Source organism: Emydura macquarii, unplaced genomic scaffold (assembly GCF_026122565.2).
Source record: "Emydura macquarii macquarii isolate MOO-44397 ecotype Brisbane River unplaced genomic scaffold, CSIRO-AGI_Emac_v2 contig_2473, whole genome shotgun sequence".
NCBI classification, from domain to species: Eukaryota; Metazoa; Chordata; order Testudines; family Chelidae; genus Emydura; species Emydura macquarii.
In genome coordinates, this window is record NW_027132610.1 from 2254705 (window position 1) to 2272817 (window position 18113).

Genomic DNA, 18113 nt, shown 5'->3' on the forward strand with positions numbered 1-18113 from the left:
AAAGTAATGAATTTGGCTTTACTGCAATTTCAAGAAACAGGTTCCCTTCAGCAAGAATTGTGGCACATTCGCTCTTGAACATACCCCTTTTTATGGCATAGGGCCAGGTTATTTTTAAAACCTTTGGTCTACTGCTGTAAATATGCCAAAAATCCTTGTTCTTGATATCAGAGGGTTTAATCTGATTCCTGCAATCACTTTATTTTGCTAGAAGTCATTAACATACTATATAAATGCCACCTTTCATTTCTACACAGAATTTACCTTATAAACTCAATTAATAGATGCCTTCTTAAGAGTTTTGGCAAAAAACTGTATCTCTGTGCAGTTTTCTGCTCCACTTGGTGCAATCATCAGACACTGTACTTTCCAAAGGATTCAGTACAGAATAATCATAACCACAATCTGTACACTTAATGGCTGGAATCTCCTTCCCAGTATAATTTGTCACACCTTCTGGCCTGGGGATCTCACCGTCCAGCACCACACATAGAACAAAGGCAAAATATAGATCCATCATGAGAGTTCTTGTGGGAGAAAGTACAGAAGGTGGTTTCCTGTTGCCTTCCCTCCAGTTTACGGCTGCTATTGGTTAAATACATGATTTGACTCTTCCACTTTTTGATGGCATTTCCTCCACTAGAGCTCCTACTACCTTTCCCAAGTGCTCATCCACCCGAAGCTGCTGGAATTCCCAAGGTTTGCCAAATTACCTGAACGTCACTTAACACCTGGTGTCAGCCAGTTGTAGGTGGCACTACCTAGTGTCATTGCAGTGGCAAGCATCAATGCAGCCTGACCTTCCTTCCCATAGGAAGTACAGTGCCTGATGTTTACACTAAGAAAAATAAAGACCTGAACCTTTATAAATAAATCATTGGAATGATGGAATGGAACATGGAATGTGAGAAATATGTATGAAAGCATTTTGACCAAAGCACTGGAAAAATTTGAGATAGTTATATGTGAAATCTAAGAGCTCTCGAGGAATGGGGTCATTTCATGACTATGGTAGATGCACAGTGTAATGCACTCAGGATTTGAGAAAATGAGAGAATATGGGGTTGCATTTAACTTATCTAAGGAGACAAAATGAGTGCTTGGATACAACCCAATCAGGGACAGAATTATCACTATTCGCCTTCAAGTAAAGTGAGTCAGTATGTTGACTTTACAGGTTTATATTCCTACAATACCCACTACTGCAGATTGATGAGTTCTATGATCAGCTGGAAGAGATGCTCATTAAAATACCAAGCAAAAATATCACCCTTGTAATTGGGGACCTGAATGTGAAAGTTGGAAGTGTAGGGTCTCAAAGGAAATAATAGGAAACAATGATTTGGAAGTTTACAAAGTGAGAGAAGAGAGCACCTAGCTGAATTCTGCTGCTCTAATTACCTGGTTATTACAAACTCTATTTTCACTGAACATCCTAGAAGTTGATATACATGGAAGTCACATGAGGGCATGACAAATAAACATATTGAATACGTAATGATACAGCAATGCTGGAGGTTGAGCAATGGACATAGACTTTCCCAAGTGTAGACTGAGGGTCAGACCATTCACATTAGCCTCAAATATTACATTAAAATTTAAGATGTTCAGTCCCTCTGCTGCATCCGGACTTGAAAACTGAATGACTTGTGTCCAGAATGGGTCTGAGGTATTGTCACAGATGAAAGAGAACAAACCAAATGAACTTTGGAATAAAATGAAAACTATCATGCTCAAAACAGTCGCAGCACACATTCTGAAAAATCAATGTCAGACTGCTCCATAGTTAACTGAAAAGACATTTGAGCTAGTGAAAAAATGATGCAGAGTGAAAGAGAACGGCCTGGAGACTGAAGAACATAGGAGACAACTTAAGGAACTAAGCAGACAGATCCAAAAGCAGACTAGATGAGACAAGAGCAAATACATAACAGCAAAATGCATGGAATATGAGAGTTACAAAGAGAGTAGCAATATAAAAAGTCATGTTTACATTAGTCAGACTTCTTAGCAAAAAGTTTCTCCTATGATTGAATATAATAAATTATCTTGAAGGCAGAGTCCTCAATGAGGGTGATGATATCAAATGCTAGTGGAGATTAGTGTCAATGTGTATGCCTCATCAAAGCCACTTACAATACAGAACAGAACGGAGAGTATGGAGTCAGAGACATCAATCCTCCAAGAGGAAGTGCTGTATGCTATTATGAAAATGAAGCCTGGGAAAGAACCAGAGGTTGATAACGTACCAGCAGAATTGTTAAGTGATTGGTGACCACAATATTGCTCTCATGTGAAAAATCTGCAATGATGTATGGATGACAAGAAATTGGCTGGATGATTGGATGAAGGGAATCCTTCTGTCCTACTAAAGAAAAGTGACATAACAGAGTGTAGTAACAATCACATTATCTCCCTGATATCGCATGCAAATCAAGTTCTGCTCTACATAATCCAGGATTACATGAAGTGAATGACAGGAGTAGAACTAAAACCACTACAAGCTAGTTTCAGTGATAGATGAGACATGCTTGATTAAATCACAAGCATCTGTCACATCATTGAAAAATACAGAGAGCATAGTCACCCACTAATCATGTATTACACGGACTATACAAAGCATCCGACTCCATCAAACATGGCAATCTTTGGATGAAACTGGCAGAGACGCGGATTCCAAAACATCTCACTGAACTCATCGCAAGTTTGTACCATCAACAACAGACCACAGTGAAAACAGCAGCAGGTGACAACTAGTGGTTTTCCACTGGGCAACGTCAGGAATCAGGGACTGCAGCAGGGCCAGTGTCCAGGCATCCTAATGAGACCAGCTAACCCATTTTTTTTCCCCTCCCTAGGACTGTAATACCAAGTTTATTTTGATAGAGGATTAGTCTTTTCATCAATGAACAATACGCAGCACTTTCTATGAATAGCCCAAGAGCAGCCCTGCAATATCCAATTCCCAGGAACTTAGAAGAGGGTCCTGAATGGTCGGTCATATTTGCCTTCCTGGATAAGTTTCTCTTTACGATTCCTATCAGTTTTAAAGATGTAGCACCAGAAGAAAAGTGGTCCTACCCCAAACAATGCACCCAACAGGGAAGTCTTGCGAGTGGGCCGACCACTGGTGTAAACGTTGAATGCTCTAGCTTAGGCCCAACGGAGCATGGCAGGGTCCTCGATCACATGCGTGCGGCGCGGGTCGTTGAGCTGCAGCTGCTACTGGTGCTTGAGTCGGGCGCAGATCGCCAGACGCTCCTCCTCAGCCCAGCGCTTCTCCGGGGTTATGTCGAACTCGCCCGCGTCCAGCTCCCGGGGCAGCGAGGCCAGGGGGGACGGGCGGTAGCAGTAGCTGGAGGTCGTCGAGGGCATCGCCATCTTGGCTAACCCATAATAGGCTGCCTGAGAAGCTACACCACTTGACTGGTTTGAGGAGTCAGCAGACCAGCTCTTAAGCCCAGCAGCCACAGCAGTTCAGCGGCTCCTCAAAGCATCCATATCCATGATTATGATAGCTCCTGTGCCTGCTTGTCCCCAGCCTTGCTCTCAACTTGTTCCAGCCCTACTCCTACCTCAGACTCAGCCCGTCTTCCCCTTGCCTTGCCTCACTCTAGGTAACCCAGTTCCGATCCTCCGCTCCAATTTCTCACCTCTTACTCTGGCTCAGACATCTGTCCTCCCACACCCAGTTCTGATCCCTTGGCTCCAGATCCTGCTCTGACTCTCGGCTCTGATTCTCTGGGTTACTGACTCCTGTTCTAAGCACTAGATGTGACTCCTGTTCCGATTATTAGGTCTGACTCCTGTTCCAACCACTAGAAATGACTGTCTACATCCTGGTCATGTGACACGCAGGGTGAGAGCCAAGAGTGTATTCCATTCCTAAGCCTCTTCAACATGCATGCAGAATTTATTTTGGGACAAGCCCTGGAAGATTTTGACAAAGTGAATAAAGCTGGGATTTCCATTCGTGGACACCTCTTAACTAACCTCAGATACACTGATGACATGACGCTATATGCCATAACCACCAATGCAATGCAATGCAAGTTGGGAATCTGTAAAAATAGTCAATGAGGAACATGGACTATCCATCCCGGACTGAGGCAAAAAGTAAATCCATGCACTCTGACACGATTAACAAAAAAAAAAAGATGCAAGTGGACATCACAATTAACAATCAAGAGGTAGAGGCAGTAGATTAATTCAGTTATCTGGGATCTACACATCCCACCAAGGAGGCTGTCCAAAGAAATTTGAAAACAACTAAGAATGACTTGCTCAGCTATGACCTCCCTTAAAAAAGTTTGAAAATAACGTGGCATCTCAAGGTTGATTGGTTAAAGGCTTAACTTTTTCCACAATGACTTATGGATAGGAATCATTGAAAATTAATGAGGCTGACAAGAAAAAAACTATAACCTTTGAAGATAAGGTGTTGGCAAAGACTCTTGTGTATCTCCTGGATGGAAAAGATGATGAATGCTTGCTAAAAGTATTACTGGAGAGAAGCAGAACCTGCTCTCAGAAATCAACAGGCGCAAACTCATGAACTTCAATCACATCAGGTGTAGAGACGGAAATAACCCTGAGAAAGTTATTATGGAAGGATGGTTGTAAGTCAATATAGCAGGGGATGACCAGAGAGGAGATGGATAGATGGTGTGCAACAGATCATTAAGAGGTCAGCTGCTGAGTGCTTGAAGCTAACAATGGATTAAGAAGGAGTCAGAAAATTCTGCTGTCATCATCAATGACATGAATAAATGGATTTTACTTATTTTACTTAGTTCTACTTACATTTCAATACTAACTATTGCTGAGACAAACAGATGTTAAAAATTAATGTAAAGTAAAATTTGCAGATGTAGCGAATGGTAATAAAAATATTCAGGAAAAACTTGTTAAAGGCACCAATCCTTCACACGTAAGTACATGCTTAACTTCATGGATTGTGAGTAGTCCTACTGAGCTCAATGGGACTACACTTACTGCATAAAGTTAAACATGTGCTTAACTGCTTGCAGGACTGCAGAAAAAAATCTGTAGATTTTCCCCTTCTCATCTCAATAAAATTTGTCCAAAATTTTAAAAATATTCTGTTTTATGTTTTACAGTTCTTTTCTGAGGAATTTAAATAAGGAAATATCTAAACTATTGAGAACTATGGATCTAAAAGGATGACTGCATTATATATTACTAAGGTCAAATGCTTGTTATATCCACAATTTCTGTGACAAGAACTGTGATTGAGAGGTTTTTTGTCCATAAAGGTTATGAACTGAAATCAGTAGCAGTTTTGCCATTGACTGAAACAGAGCCAGGATTTCACTCATTGTTTTTTTCATCCTGGCCTGCCTGCTCTCGAGCAAGACTTTCATTCGTGTGTGTGTGTGTGTGTGTGTGTGTGTGTGTGTGAGTGGGGGGGGGGGGGCGGGCGCGCGGTGGCGCGCGCAGGGCGCTCTGATTGGATGTTTTACTATAACATCTATTTAACATTTTTAATGAAAAATACGTATAAATAAAATAGTTTGAAACATGACATACTATTTTAAGCTAAAATTATTATTTTTGCATTTTTGACATGATAAAGTCAGGATTCCCTCCCCACTCCCCCCCACCACTTTTTTTTTTTAATTGACATCCAAGCAACCCCATCCACATTTAACTCAAATATATGTAATAATTTACAAACAAAATCTAGGGCATTTTACTGTAAATATTTTTTTAAAACCAATTGTTACCATACAAATTTTTAGCTAAAATTTAGTAAACTGAAGATTGCCCAAAAGAGTGTGTGCAACTGGCTTAAAAGTAATGGGCACCCAACAGTTAAGGAAATATGTAGCCCCACCTCCTTTTCCCCCCACTGAAGAATCTATATGAACACTATTTTATATAAGAAAAAGATCTAGTTCTACTACTTATGCAATACAGTCAGCCTATTTAATATATGACAAACTAATTTAAATTTCAAACACAATAAAAATATTAAGGCCCTTTAAAGATATAGGCAATTTACAAATGTATTTAGTGATGAATCAGAACCAGCAGGCTGGGAGGATACAATGAGCAATGAGAGTCACAACATTATTATTTGTAGTAATAATTTGTAGCAGCAGGTCTTGCTTTTGAAAGTGCTCTCAGAATCAGGGGAGATAGAATGAGTGAAAAAAGGCAATTCTTTCATCACTGTATTAGAAATACATCCTTCAACTGTCATTCTCGTCTTCAACCTTTAAGACAAAGCAAAAGGCACTGGACACATGCTTCTATTGAAGAGAGACCTGAAAAGTACTCCATTCTTAAAATGTTATGTCCACTACAAACTGAAAGTTCAGAAAGAACCTGAATGACACTGGTTATCTAGAGTCTTTACTTTTCATCAAGTGCATTGACAAGGAAAAATTCTAGTAAATTATTGCCTACTCCAAAAGATAAGCTGCCTCCCAACAACAACATTTTGCTTAGTTCCTACCTAGAGACAAAAATAGAACGCTGCTGCCAAGTTGTCCATTAAGTCCTAGGTCCTTCAATCATTGGAAGAAAGCTACCTGAACTAACCAAAAAGAATTGTAAGTATTAAACCGTTTACTGTATATGAAACTGAGCCTTTGAGAGGTTAAAAACTCCTAGATAACCTTTTGGGTAAACAAATTCAGTTCATCATGCCTATCACAATGAGGGATAAAGACTGGATAAATGGCAATTTCTGAGTACAGATAGTTGGGAATTTTTCAACTTAATGATTTTTTTATTGGAAAATGCAGATATGTTAAACCCATAACTTTTCACAGGAACATACCAGATTTAACTAAAGGGTTTCTCGGGGAACATCTACATTGCAATAAAAGACCATGGCTGGTCTGGGTCAGCTAACTCGGGGTTATGGGGCTCAGGCTGTGAGGCTAAAAATTGCAGTGTAGACAATTCTTGGGCTGGAGCGACGCACTCAGGCTGGATTGATGACTCTGAAAACCTGCGAGGAGAGTGGGTCTCTAGCACGTGCCCTGTGATCCCAAGTCAATTGACCCAGGTTCTCAGACTTGGTGCCTTTTAGGTGTTTTATTGCAGTGTAGAAAGGTTCAGGAGGAAATTTCTGGACAAAACCAGAAAGAGAAAGCCATCCCAGAATAGTAAGAGCAAGGACTTGAACCTCCTACACCTTAGTCCCTTACACTTACTTGGGTGTGGGAGATCCAGGTTTAAGTACCTGGTCTACATCAAACCATCAGGTTACTGGTTATTCTGGAGTAGATATCTGTCTCGCCCCCCTCCCAAAAAAAAAAACCAAAAAACAAAACAAAACTGGAAAGGTCTCTCTTTTATCCCAACGTGAACTAGGAAAATTTTTGAAACCTTAAAAAATTTCACGAGATGCCAAATCATTTCCCACCCAGCTCTATGTCTGAGGATTGCTCCTAAAAACAGAATCACTGCACAATACAGGGCTGGGAGTTTCTCCAAAACATAAGACAAAAGGCATTCTAGGCTAAAATTAAAACCAAAAGGTGTTTGCCTCTATTTGAAATAGCACCTTCAGTTATGGTGCGATGGCACCCATTTTTGAAAATCATGGCCTAACATAGGTAGCAATATAAAAGGGAAATTCCATAGCCATATTTATACTGCATTGCTTTTTAAAACTTATTCCTAACTATTCTTCCCCAAAAACAAATTTTGCTGCATGAAAGTGACAGAAGGGGAAATCTCATTCTGTTAGTGAGGATAATCAAATATGACTTTTTCTAATGTACATAATATCACAATAACTGAAGTACAGAAAAATATATCTTAATCTGAGTCAAATAAAATGCTGATACAACTGTACAGTAAGATTCCACATGTTTACAAATAGTCAAGCTGAATTAACATTTAAAGAAGTCTGTACATTAATTAACTACAATTTGTAATGTAATATATACAAGTAGCAAGTCTGCATATAAACAACTATTTAAAATTGAAAGTTCATTTGAACAATCAAGAATATTATACCTTTTTATTCAGCTTCAACCAAGTTGAGTAGCCCTTGCTGTCCACATACTGCAGCCCAAAAAACCAGACTTCACGTAGACCAACTGTTTTCACCACCTAAAAATAAATGAGTCATTAAATCAATAAAACTTGAAGGACACCTGGATTTGAGTGCAGTGGTCCAAACACAAGTTCAGACTCAGATACAATATACAGCAAGCTTTTGTGAACAACCAACTTAGGCTGATAAAGCCATAAAAGATTAATATACATGACAGACAGAGCAAGAAGGAATAGCTTACTTTTAATTATAGTAATGTCTTCTTCCATACACAAGCAGTCAGCATGAAGTGATACGTCTCCACCCACCAGGAAGCAGGTGTTTGAGAAGGAAAAAAATAATCACTCAAGTTAAGAACATGCAAGCGAAATACCTCCTTTCTCTTAGTGCAAGACTATCCAAACAACAAGAGGCAAAGACAATGGGATTAGGATGGGGAGGAAAGATGACAACAGACATAATTACTGGTAAGTAATTCATTGTTTAATGTCTCCTCTTCCCACATCCTATAACCAATGGACATGGCTAGCAGTACGATAGTTGGAGGACAGGGTTCAAAGTAATCTCTATGAAACTGTCTTATTGGCTACTTCTCAGATCTCTGCTGATGCCATAGCCAAAAATATAAGAAGTATAATGTCTTAATTTTAACTAAACCAGAGGACTAATACCAGCCTTTTAGAGGCTACACAATGGAATCATCCATTTATCCAGAGACAAACACAATTAAGATTGTTTTCTGAAAATTTTAGATATCGGAAACTCTGCTTGGATTGGCCTAATGAATTAAGTTACACTCCAAGGATAAGCTTGGGTCAAAGTAAGATGGAAAACCCAGTAAGATTGTTAATCTTAATTGAGAAATAGCTTAGAACAAACTTGCACTGATTTGAAAAGTTGTCCCAGGGGAACAGGGAAATCACAATCAATTTCCTATAAGCTAATTTAAATGCTGGCCCAAATAGATGTAAGGACTTGTCTCGTCACATAAAAGTAATCTCCAGCATTCTCGGTTAGGTAGTTCACTAAAATAGAGACAGTAAAGATTCAAGTTTTGGCTGCAGTAAACTGAAATCTCTTACACACTCACTAAGAAATGAGATATTATGCCTTTTGCATTCATGTCACAATTCCTCAATATATCTCATTACTGAAGATTCACAAATTCTAGATACATGCTAGCTGCTGATCCTTGCATGCTCTACTTAGACTGTCTTCTATATTATTTATGCTGCTAGAAATCTGAACTTTTCCCTCCCCAGGCAAAGAAAAGATCCAGTCTCACTTGTAGTTGTGACAAATCCCAGACAGAGCTCTGAAGCTTGAAAAATAAACTGTGATGTTGGACATTCCCCCCATAAAGTTTTCTGCTCTGTTCTATTTGGTTTCTCAGGGACTAGGGAGAGGACTAACACGATTAACATAACTCTCCTTCCTCAACATTGAAGATATTTTTTACCCTATTGCCAAAGGAACAAATCAATAGGTTCAAATGAAAAATACCCAAATGGGACCCTGATGACAGCCAGTCTACTGTAGGATCTTTTGATTTATGGAAGTGTTCAGACCCATCTGAGGTATATAGAACTACATACCTAAACACAAAAAGCCCACATTCAAAGAACATTGTTTAGGTTGCAAAATAAAACACTCAAAAAGTTAGATAATGCCATAACTAAGGATGCCCATGCAACCTTACTTCTGCTCCTGTGCACATGCACTATAATTCAGTCTACTTAGGACCATATTATTTTTTTCTACCTGACCCTAGTCAGTGCACAGGATGGACAGTGCTCAGGGAATGGAATCAGAGTTTTGTAGTAAACAAAGTTAGTGTCTATAGGACTCTGGCCTCATTTGCTCTAGAAGCTGGGAGGTGTCTAGAGAATGAAGCAGGGTATGCAAGAAGAAAAAAGCATGGTCTTATAAGGGAATGGTTGAACATAATGTAGCTTGTGTATCTCCTGTCGAGCGCAGCCGCCAGTGTAGACCAGCCCTAAGAGCAGCGTGGTTAAGTGGATGGGCTATGTGTCTTCCATATTAGAGATCTTCACTTTAGTTCCAGCTAGTGTAACCTCTGAGTTGGTTATCAGATATTGTTTAATAATAAGCATTATGCATGATACAGACTTATTAACATGTCAGCAGAAGATGTAAGTCTAGAACTCATGCTCTCCTGATATCCATGTATTTGTACTCACCTCTACACCAGGGGTTGCTGTCCTGCTCCCAGGAGGTGAAGGGGCTCCTGCTGTATGAGGTGCCCCAAAAGGGAGGATGGGTTGTTGGGGCTGTGTGCTGGGCCAAGGGGGCTGCGAGGGGTAGCCCAGCCTTGCACTCTCTACACCCTGAGAGATGGGCTCCTGCCCCAGATGGTGGCTTCCCAAGAGTGACAGGTAGCTGGGTCCATGCACTTAGTCTGGGGAAACCCGACCCAGTTCTCACCCACTCCCCACCACCACTACAGCTGCTCTGGCAGCCTCGCGGGATGTCACTGCTGTGGGACCTGGCCTGAGAATGTTCAGGGTTTAAAAAGGGCCCCTGCTGGAGGCCTCAAGGTCCTGCCACACCTGTCCCAGGAAAGGAGCAGTACAGGAGTCCTCCAAGAAGCCAGTCAGAGAGACTGCAGAGAGGGCCATATGAAAAGGAGCTGTAGTGCACACCAGACTGAGTCAGTTCCTTGCTGGAGCCAGAGGAGTGCAGTTGGGGCTCCTGGCTGGCCAAAGAGAACTGCGGCACCATGGACAGCTCAGTGCTAGTAGGGACCAGGGGAGCAAGAATGTGCTCCTGCCTGGCTGCTGGCCCTGCGGTATGGGTGAAGCATTTAGTGAAGGCTGTGCTGCGGGGAAGTGGCCCAGGGAACTAAAAGCAGTTTTGTCAAAGGGACACAGCGGCGCATGGCTGCTATTCCAGCAGCTGGGATCCAGAGTAGTGGTGGGCCTGGGTGGTGGTGTACAACTGGACAGCAATAAACCCCCAGAATGGGATCTGAACTACTCAGCGGCCCCACTGGAGCCAGAAGGGCAAAATCATTACCTCCAAGGAGGAAGCCTTGGAGGTATGGCATAATACCAGAGCCGAGACGTTTAAAGACTGCAGACACACCCGACTAGAAGTGAGCTTGAGAGAGGTGGGTGCCACACTATTACACCATCATATTCTGAATCCTTCCCATTCCATGAGATGTCACTGAAGGTACAAAGGAGATTCTGCCACCCCTGTCTATCCTGAATCGCTGTTTGTATGTTCTCTGCTTTGCTAAGTCCTATAAATTTTCCCTCTCTGAATTGTATTCAGAGGGATTACTTTATTTGGCCCCTCTGATGTGTTCTTTTAGCTTCCCAAAGCTTTATACATGCTACTAAAATTAAGCAGTAACAACACAAGCTGTAGCAGAAAAATGGTCATTTTCATCAGCTAGTAAACTCAGCCAAATCTCAATGGAATTTCATGGGATGAAGCAAGAGGCACCTCCCCGGCCTCAGGGCTTTCCCTTACCAAAAAACAAAGCTTTGCTGCAAAAACTAGAGGTTAGACCTTCTCAGAAAAGTAGGAAAAGTCACAAGAATCTTTTACTAATGGGAAGCATTAAGCAATCTAAATGCAGAGGTCAATGCCAGCTCCCCCTATAAAGTAGGGCTTTTACAATTATTAAAGTGGTTTCAGCTATTTTTTATTTCAGGTTGTAGGAACACTATTACATATTTTGACTTTGATAATGCATATTTTGCAAGTGTTTAAAAAAGGTGCCCAAAGCAATGTATTGGTACTTCAACTAATTAAAATACAATAAAAGTTTCAGAACAAGAAGAACTCTATTAGGCAACCAAATAAATAAATTTCATGGGAATTTCCCTTCCTGGGAAACCTAGTATAGAACTTGTGAGATATTTGGCAAGGAGAGTGAGTCTATAACTTGAGCAGACAGGGATGAGTAAAACCCCAGATTTTTCCTGATTTGGCACTACACTATCCTGTTCAGGAGCTTCAATGCTAAATTCTGAGAACTTGACAAAAATCTGTTTGTGGATAACAACTATACTTCATGCTGTTCTTCTCCTATGAAGGAAGCAGTTAGGAAAACACAGATTAGTAAAGGCGCACAAAATAAGCCTTTCTTCTGCACTCTGGCCTCCAACTGGATGAGGAGTTCGATGACAGAAAACCTTTGTGATGATGGAGATATGCCTGCTAAAACAGAATTTCCAAGTGGTCTCCACATCATGTTGGTGGAATAAGGGAGGACTTCATTGAGCTTCATGACAAGAGGGGAGAAAGCCACAGATGCTTAGTTTTTAGACTTCCAATTTACCAGCAGATGGGAGTGTGTGAAGGGAAATGCCCTAGAATGAAAACAAAGAGCAGCTTGGAGAATGAATCATACTAAAGTGGGAAACATAGATTTCCACATTATGTCTTCCCACCTCTGGCTAAGAAAGAGGTTTGCTGACATACAAACACTTTCAGGACCATGGGACAAGAGCTAATACTGTGACAAGGTAACTTGCTTTGAGCAATAACTACAAAAGACAAAGGTTTGCTGCAAAATACACCACATGGTGCTAATCATGATGACCAATCAAGCTACCGTTACTTAGAATGTATCATTCCACTTTGTTGGCAGAAATAGCCAGAGAGAAATATTACCTTTTCTCTGAAAACTTTATATTTGTTTCACAGGGCAATTCAGATACCAATTTGCATCTATAAAATCATGTGTGGGTTTAGGATCTGTTTGAACGATTTCTCTTCTCATGTACAGGCATGGCACATCCACCAAGGCACTCAAACTAACAATTTCTCAATTTAAACATCTTAAGACTTGTTGTAAGAACTGCCGAGGCTGCCTGAAAGCCATGCAAGGAACTGAAGAGGCTGGATGGAGAGAATCTAGTAGGTGTTGAGACAGTTTGCATCTATCTTTTGTTCAACGTTCAGGGAGGCTACAGGATGGGTGAAACTGATCATCTGAGCACAAGATTTTACGCAGCAGCAGATCAGCCCACCCAATACAGCATGTCAAGAAGAGCAGAGGTTGGCAGAAGAGAAGTCGTAGCTGCCTTCTTATATGAGAGGATGGCACACTTTTTACTTGTGAGGTTCTTATTGGCAACTCACCCATTCATCTTGGGGAAGAGGCAGGATGGCTGCCCTGTCCCCAAAACTTTTCTGCCCTGCAACACTTGTGAGCTAGTGAAGAGACTGTTTTAGATCTCTTTTTAAATTCCATTTTTCTTTCTTCTAGAAGTCTTGTTTCCCTGCTTCTCAATTCATGAACTGGAAGAAAAAGAGAGCATGACAGCTGAGGTATGACTCCAGAAATACATGGAGGCAAAAATACAAAACAAAACAAAAAAAAAAGACAAAAGACTAAGAGGGAAAAGAAGGTGCTTGCTTATACATCTACCATAAATGACAGTATTTAACCTACATGCTGCTTGGTGGGTGAAGATTTACCACTCTTTGAGCTGACTTGGTTTTCAGAGGAGGGAAAAGAAGAGAAATCATGCAATCACTTTTATTTAAAAGTGGCAAATGAGATTCCATTCCTCTAAAGAATCGTGTTGTACTTAGAGCTGCTAACCTCAGAAAAAACAACTCACCCACAAAGTTATGTACTAGCGAATATGATCCAACCGCTATGTTATGTCACTACCATAAGAAATTTGCTTATTAGAAAGGGCACATCTTCATTAGCCACATATTAGAATAAACACTACATCTCTTAAAACATGCCATTTTTCTTAGACAGAAAGCACTATATATATCTACAGCATATATGGTGGTGGGATAGGCAAGAGAATGAGTTCTTAGTTTCAGAAAGGAAATATAGAATGCTTTTGTATGTTAGTTGCTTAAAGAATGCAGTGATGAGATACTGAAGAGTTTTAAACCAGTGAACTTTATATTTTTTGAAGTGCTCCACAAGTTATATCAAGTAAACTGAATTGGAATCAGGAATTGTGATGGCTAAGATCACACAAAATTTATTTTACAGTACAGCTTTTATCAGAGAATGGCCAGTTGGCCCTTTTGGCAATGTCAGATCTAGGCAAAATCTGAAAATGCATGGCTGTCAGACCATCACTAAATTAAAAAACACTACTTCCAACTTAGAATTCAAATTTTTAAAAAACACAGAAATTGGGTCAAGCGAAAATATTTGTAAACAAGAATTAAAACAGGTAGAAAGGTATTAATTACAGTATACATGAATGTTTAAAAAGAGAAGGGTATACCTGCTGCTTCCTTACTTGGAGAGAAAGGAAGGTAGTTTAGTCATTTTTCGATAAATTACATTTTCTGCCTTAGATTTATTATTAAATAATATCTAAAGTTATATGGACATACAGTGAATACATTTAGTAATTCTTTAATACCCTGAGTATACGATTGAGAATATCTATTAAAAATAGTAGTAATTTCAAGATGGTTTGATATATGTAATTCAACTTAAGCCTGGCTGCTTATCCATTCTTGCAAAGTTGTCCTTGTGATTAATGCTTTGCTTCTGAATTGAGAACAGGTGGCTCAAGTTGATTATTAGTATGGCTTAGATCAATATAAGATATTCACTGGAAATTATGAACAGAAGTCTATCAACTCTACAATGTTTTGTAAGACTGTAGCATTTTATCCACTTTAGCTATGATTATTAATATAATAAAGGGTTACCTGATCAAAGAGCTGTTTGCCAGTTGTATTGGGTTGGATGGCAAACTCCAATTCTGCATCCATTGTGGTAACTCTTACGTTGATCTGTGGAAAAGAAAACAAAATTCTTACACAGCAGGTATTGTATAATGTTTCATACAACTGTGACTAGGTTATAAGAAAAAATGTTAGTATACTGAAGTCACTATATAGCAAATATCACTTAAGCTACGTTTACACTGATGGCGGTAAAATCGCCGCCACCAGATCGATCTTTCAGGATAGACTGAGCGGTCAGTACAGACCCGCTCAATCGATCAGGAAGTCAACTGAATAAGTCCACCCCCTCAAGTAGCGTAGCGCTAAGTCGACAGGAACAGCGCAGTGTAAACAGTGCGCAGAAGGGAAGCTGAGCAGTCAACGTCAGTTATGCAAACTACTCTGCGTAGTTTGCGTAACTCCCGTCGACTGCCGCCAAATCGTGCGGTCAGTGTGAACAAGCCCTTAATCTTATTTGTACTTGTGTACAAGACACAGCAGATATACAAATGGCCAAAAGTGAATCTATAGTATAAAAAAAGATTTACTTTCATTCAGTGGTAAATTATATTTAGTGTAATAAGTAAGTCAGGTTTTGAAAATCCAAGTGTGTAACAAAGTTTAAAAACTATTATGTAACTGGACAGTTAAAGTAACTAGAAATAGAATATGGAGCCGTTCCACTACTGGTCACCATGGAAGTTTGTGCTGAAATGGTAGCAATAAAATGCTAGCACCACTTGATGGATGTTTGGTGGCCTACATTAGTTAAGTTAGAAGTCTCTGTTCTATTCCTCTTGAACTGATGTACCTGCAGTTGGGACCTTTGAGAGGGGCCAAGGACTGAATGGGTACAGAGACAGTACTGCCTTCTCACTCCTAGAATTGGTCTTGCTCCTAGAATTAGCCAAGCAGTGTGCAGAAGCTGGCACTACCACTCTTCATGTTATTACTTACCTGAAGGATAAAGACTACCACCAATTTATTCATCTGACATTTTCTAGAAGCACTCATATGCACTTTGAGGGGGAAAATCAAAGAAAAACCCCTATATTTCATCTTATTTAAAACTGTATCTATAAGGAGTAGCAGTTCTGAATTACAGATGTTAAGTGATGTAACTTGTGAGAAATAAGACCAAGTATGGGTTTGGAAAAATAGTGAATTTTAAAGGAAATAAAATTAAAACCTGAAAAAGTTTAAACAGTTTGACAGATCAACTATATTTTGCTATAAATAGCAGATGAAGCAAAATTACTTCTGCAAAACTTCGTATTTCTGATTTTGTGTTTTACCATACCTGAGCATAAAAATTTCCCTCTCCCTCACAAAATTTACTCCACTCATTTCTATATAAACCCACCTCCATGACACATTACTCTAATTTTGCCACCAGATGGAGTACTTTCAGATGGAAATGATAAGTAAAGTCTTGGTAACCTAATATATATCATTATTTAATATCTGTATTACAATAATGCCCATAAGCCCCAACCAGGATAGGGGTTCCATTTGCTAGGTGCTGTACGAATACATTCAAAGACAGTCCCTACCCCAAAGAGCATAAAATTTAAAACAATGTACAAACGGTGAGGAAAGAGGAACAAAGAGCAGTTAAAACAATGCATTAGCTGTCCCTCTTTGCCCCCATCTCACCATCATTAATTGGCTAAATTTATTATTATGAGGTACGGCTGGGTCTTCAGGAAGGCTTTGAATGAGATTTTAGCAGTCTTTTGGAGCTCAGTAAGGCAGTTCTATGCATAAGGGATAATGTGGAAGAACGTACCTACACATTAGTTTTAGAAACACTGAAAGATTGGCAGAGAAGGCACTGTTGGTGAACTGGAAGAATTAAGGCAGTGGGTGTAATGCCATAAGAGAAAATTGAACAAGTAAGAATGGGTAGGAGCTGTGAAGAGACATGAAGATAAAGACAAGTAGTTTGAGCTTGATAAAGGGGAAATGGGGCAGCCAATAAAAGGATTCATAGGGGGTGACGTTGTTACAGTGATGACCAAGGCTAAGTTATCTCAGAAGCTGTGTTTTGAATTATTTGGAGGGGAGGTGTGGGTGGCATGAAGGTGGTTACAGTAATCAGGAGAGCAGATAATGGCCTGAATGAGAGTTTTGATTGTCTGGACAGAAAAGAAAGAAGAGGACAATCTTAAGTGTTATGCAGGAAAAAGAAAAACTAGACACAGCCTGGATATGTGGGGCAAGAGAGAGGGAAGAGGCACAGGTGACCACTAGGTTATGGGCTTGGGTGAAAAGGAAGATGGTGTTTTTTGTCAACATTGACAAAGTAGAGGCAGCAGAAAGGATTTTGGAGAAAAGATTAAGAGGTTTTTATTGTAAAGTCAAAACCAGTGGAGTGGCTTTTTCATTTGGTTTTAAAAAAATTTCTCCTTCTGGAGGGAGATAAAAAGGCTTTACCTTTAAGTGAACAAGTCCTTTTTAAAAAAAAAAAAAAAAAAAAAAAAAAAAAGACTGCTGAACTATCAGTAGGACACATTCAACAATTTTAAGTTAAAATTTAAAACTTTCCTAAACCACATTATTTTTCAAATTAAATATTAAGAAATCTACCTAGCAATTTAAGCTAATAGACCTTTTAGCAGTTGAACTCAGTTAGAAGACAAAAGGAATAAAGCTGAACTAGATTTTAGAAAATAACAAATATTTTTATTGTCATTTAATATAAACCATCACCATTATAACCAAACAAAAAGTACCACAAAAACATTATAAAATACTGCAGATTATACTCTTAATTAATCAGTTTTCTACAATGATTCTAGAGGCTCTCTGGAGTAATAACCATGATTTTTACACAGAAATCCTGTTGTGACAATCACCAGTCTGACACAAATCGTGCATCATCTGCAAGAGATAAACACTAAAAGGGACAGTAAAATAATAAAGGGAAACATACAAACTGAACATGTAACTTGCATCTTCTGTTTGTAAAAAACAAGTTTTCTAATTCAGATAAAGTTTCTGGTTGTTAGAGGTCCAGATACAGGAGGTGTGTTGTAACAGTATCTGACAAGTGGAACTGGGACAGATAAAAACACACACATTAGCAGTACCAGGTCAATTAGGCTATGTCTACACTGCAATCAGACACTTGAGGCTGGCCTATGCCAGCTGATTTAGGCTTGCAGAGCTAGGGCTAAGAGGCTGTTTAATTGTGGTGTACACATTCAGGCTCAGGCTGATGCCTGGGCTCTAGAACTCTGCAAGGTGGGAGGGACCCAGAGCTCTAGCTGCAGCCTGAGCGTCTATACCACAATTAAATAGCCCCTTAGCCTGAGTCAACTGGCACAGGCAAGCCACGGGTGTCTAACTGCAGTGTAGACATACCCTTAGACCAGTGGTC

At 39.8% G+C, this 18113-nt stretch overlaps 1 protein-coding gene and 1 pseudogene across 1 annotated transcript in view; both read right to left on the reverse strand.

Annotated features, from left to right (window-relative positions):
* The window catches only part of RDX (radixin), an 80165-nt gene that overhangs the window by 31098 nt on the left and 30954 nt on the right, over positions 1-18113 (reverse strand). Inside the window, exons 3-4 of the mRNA XM_067562821.1 lie at positions 14714-14797; positions 7999-8094 (exon numbers count right to left, since the gene is read on the reverse strand). Of these exons, the coding sequence (XP_067418922.1) occupies positions 7999-8094; positions 14714-14797 (180 nt within the window). The remainder of the gene's footprint in view (positions 1-7998; positions 8095-14713; positions 14798-18113) is intronic.
* Positions 2338-3381, reverse strand: LOC137162801 (NADH dehydrogenase [ubiquinone] 1 beta subcomplex subunit 4-like; annotated as a pseudogene).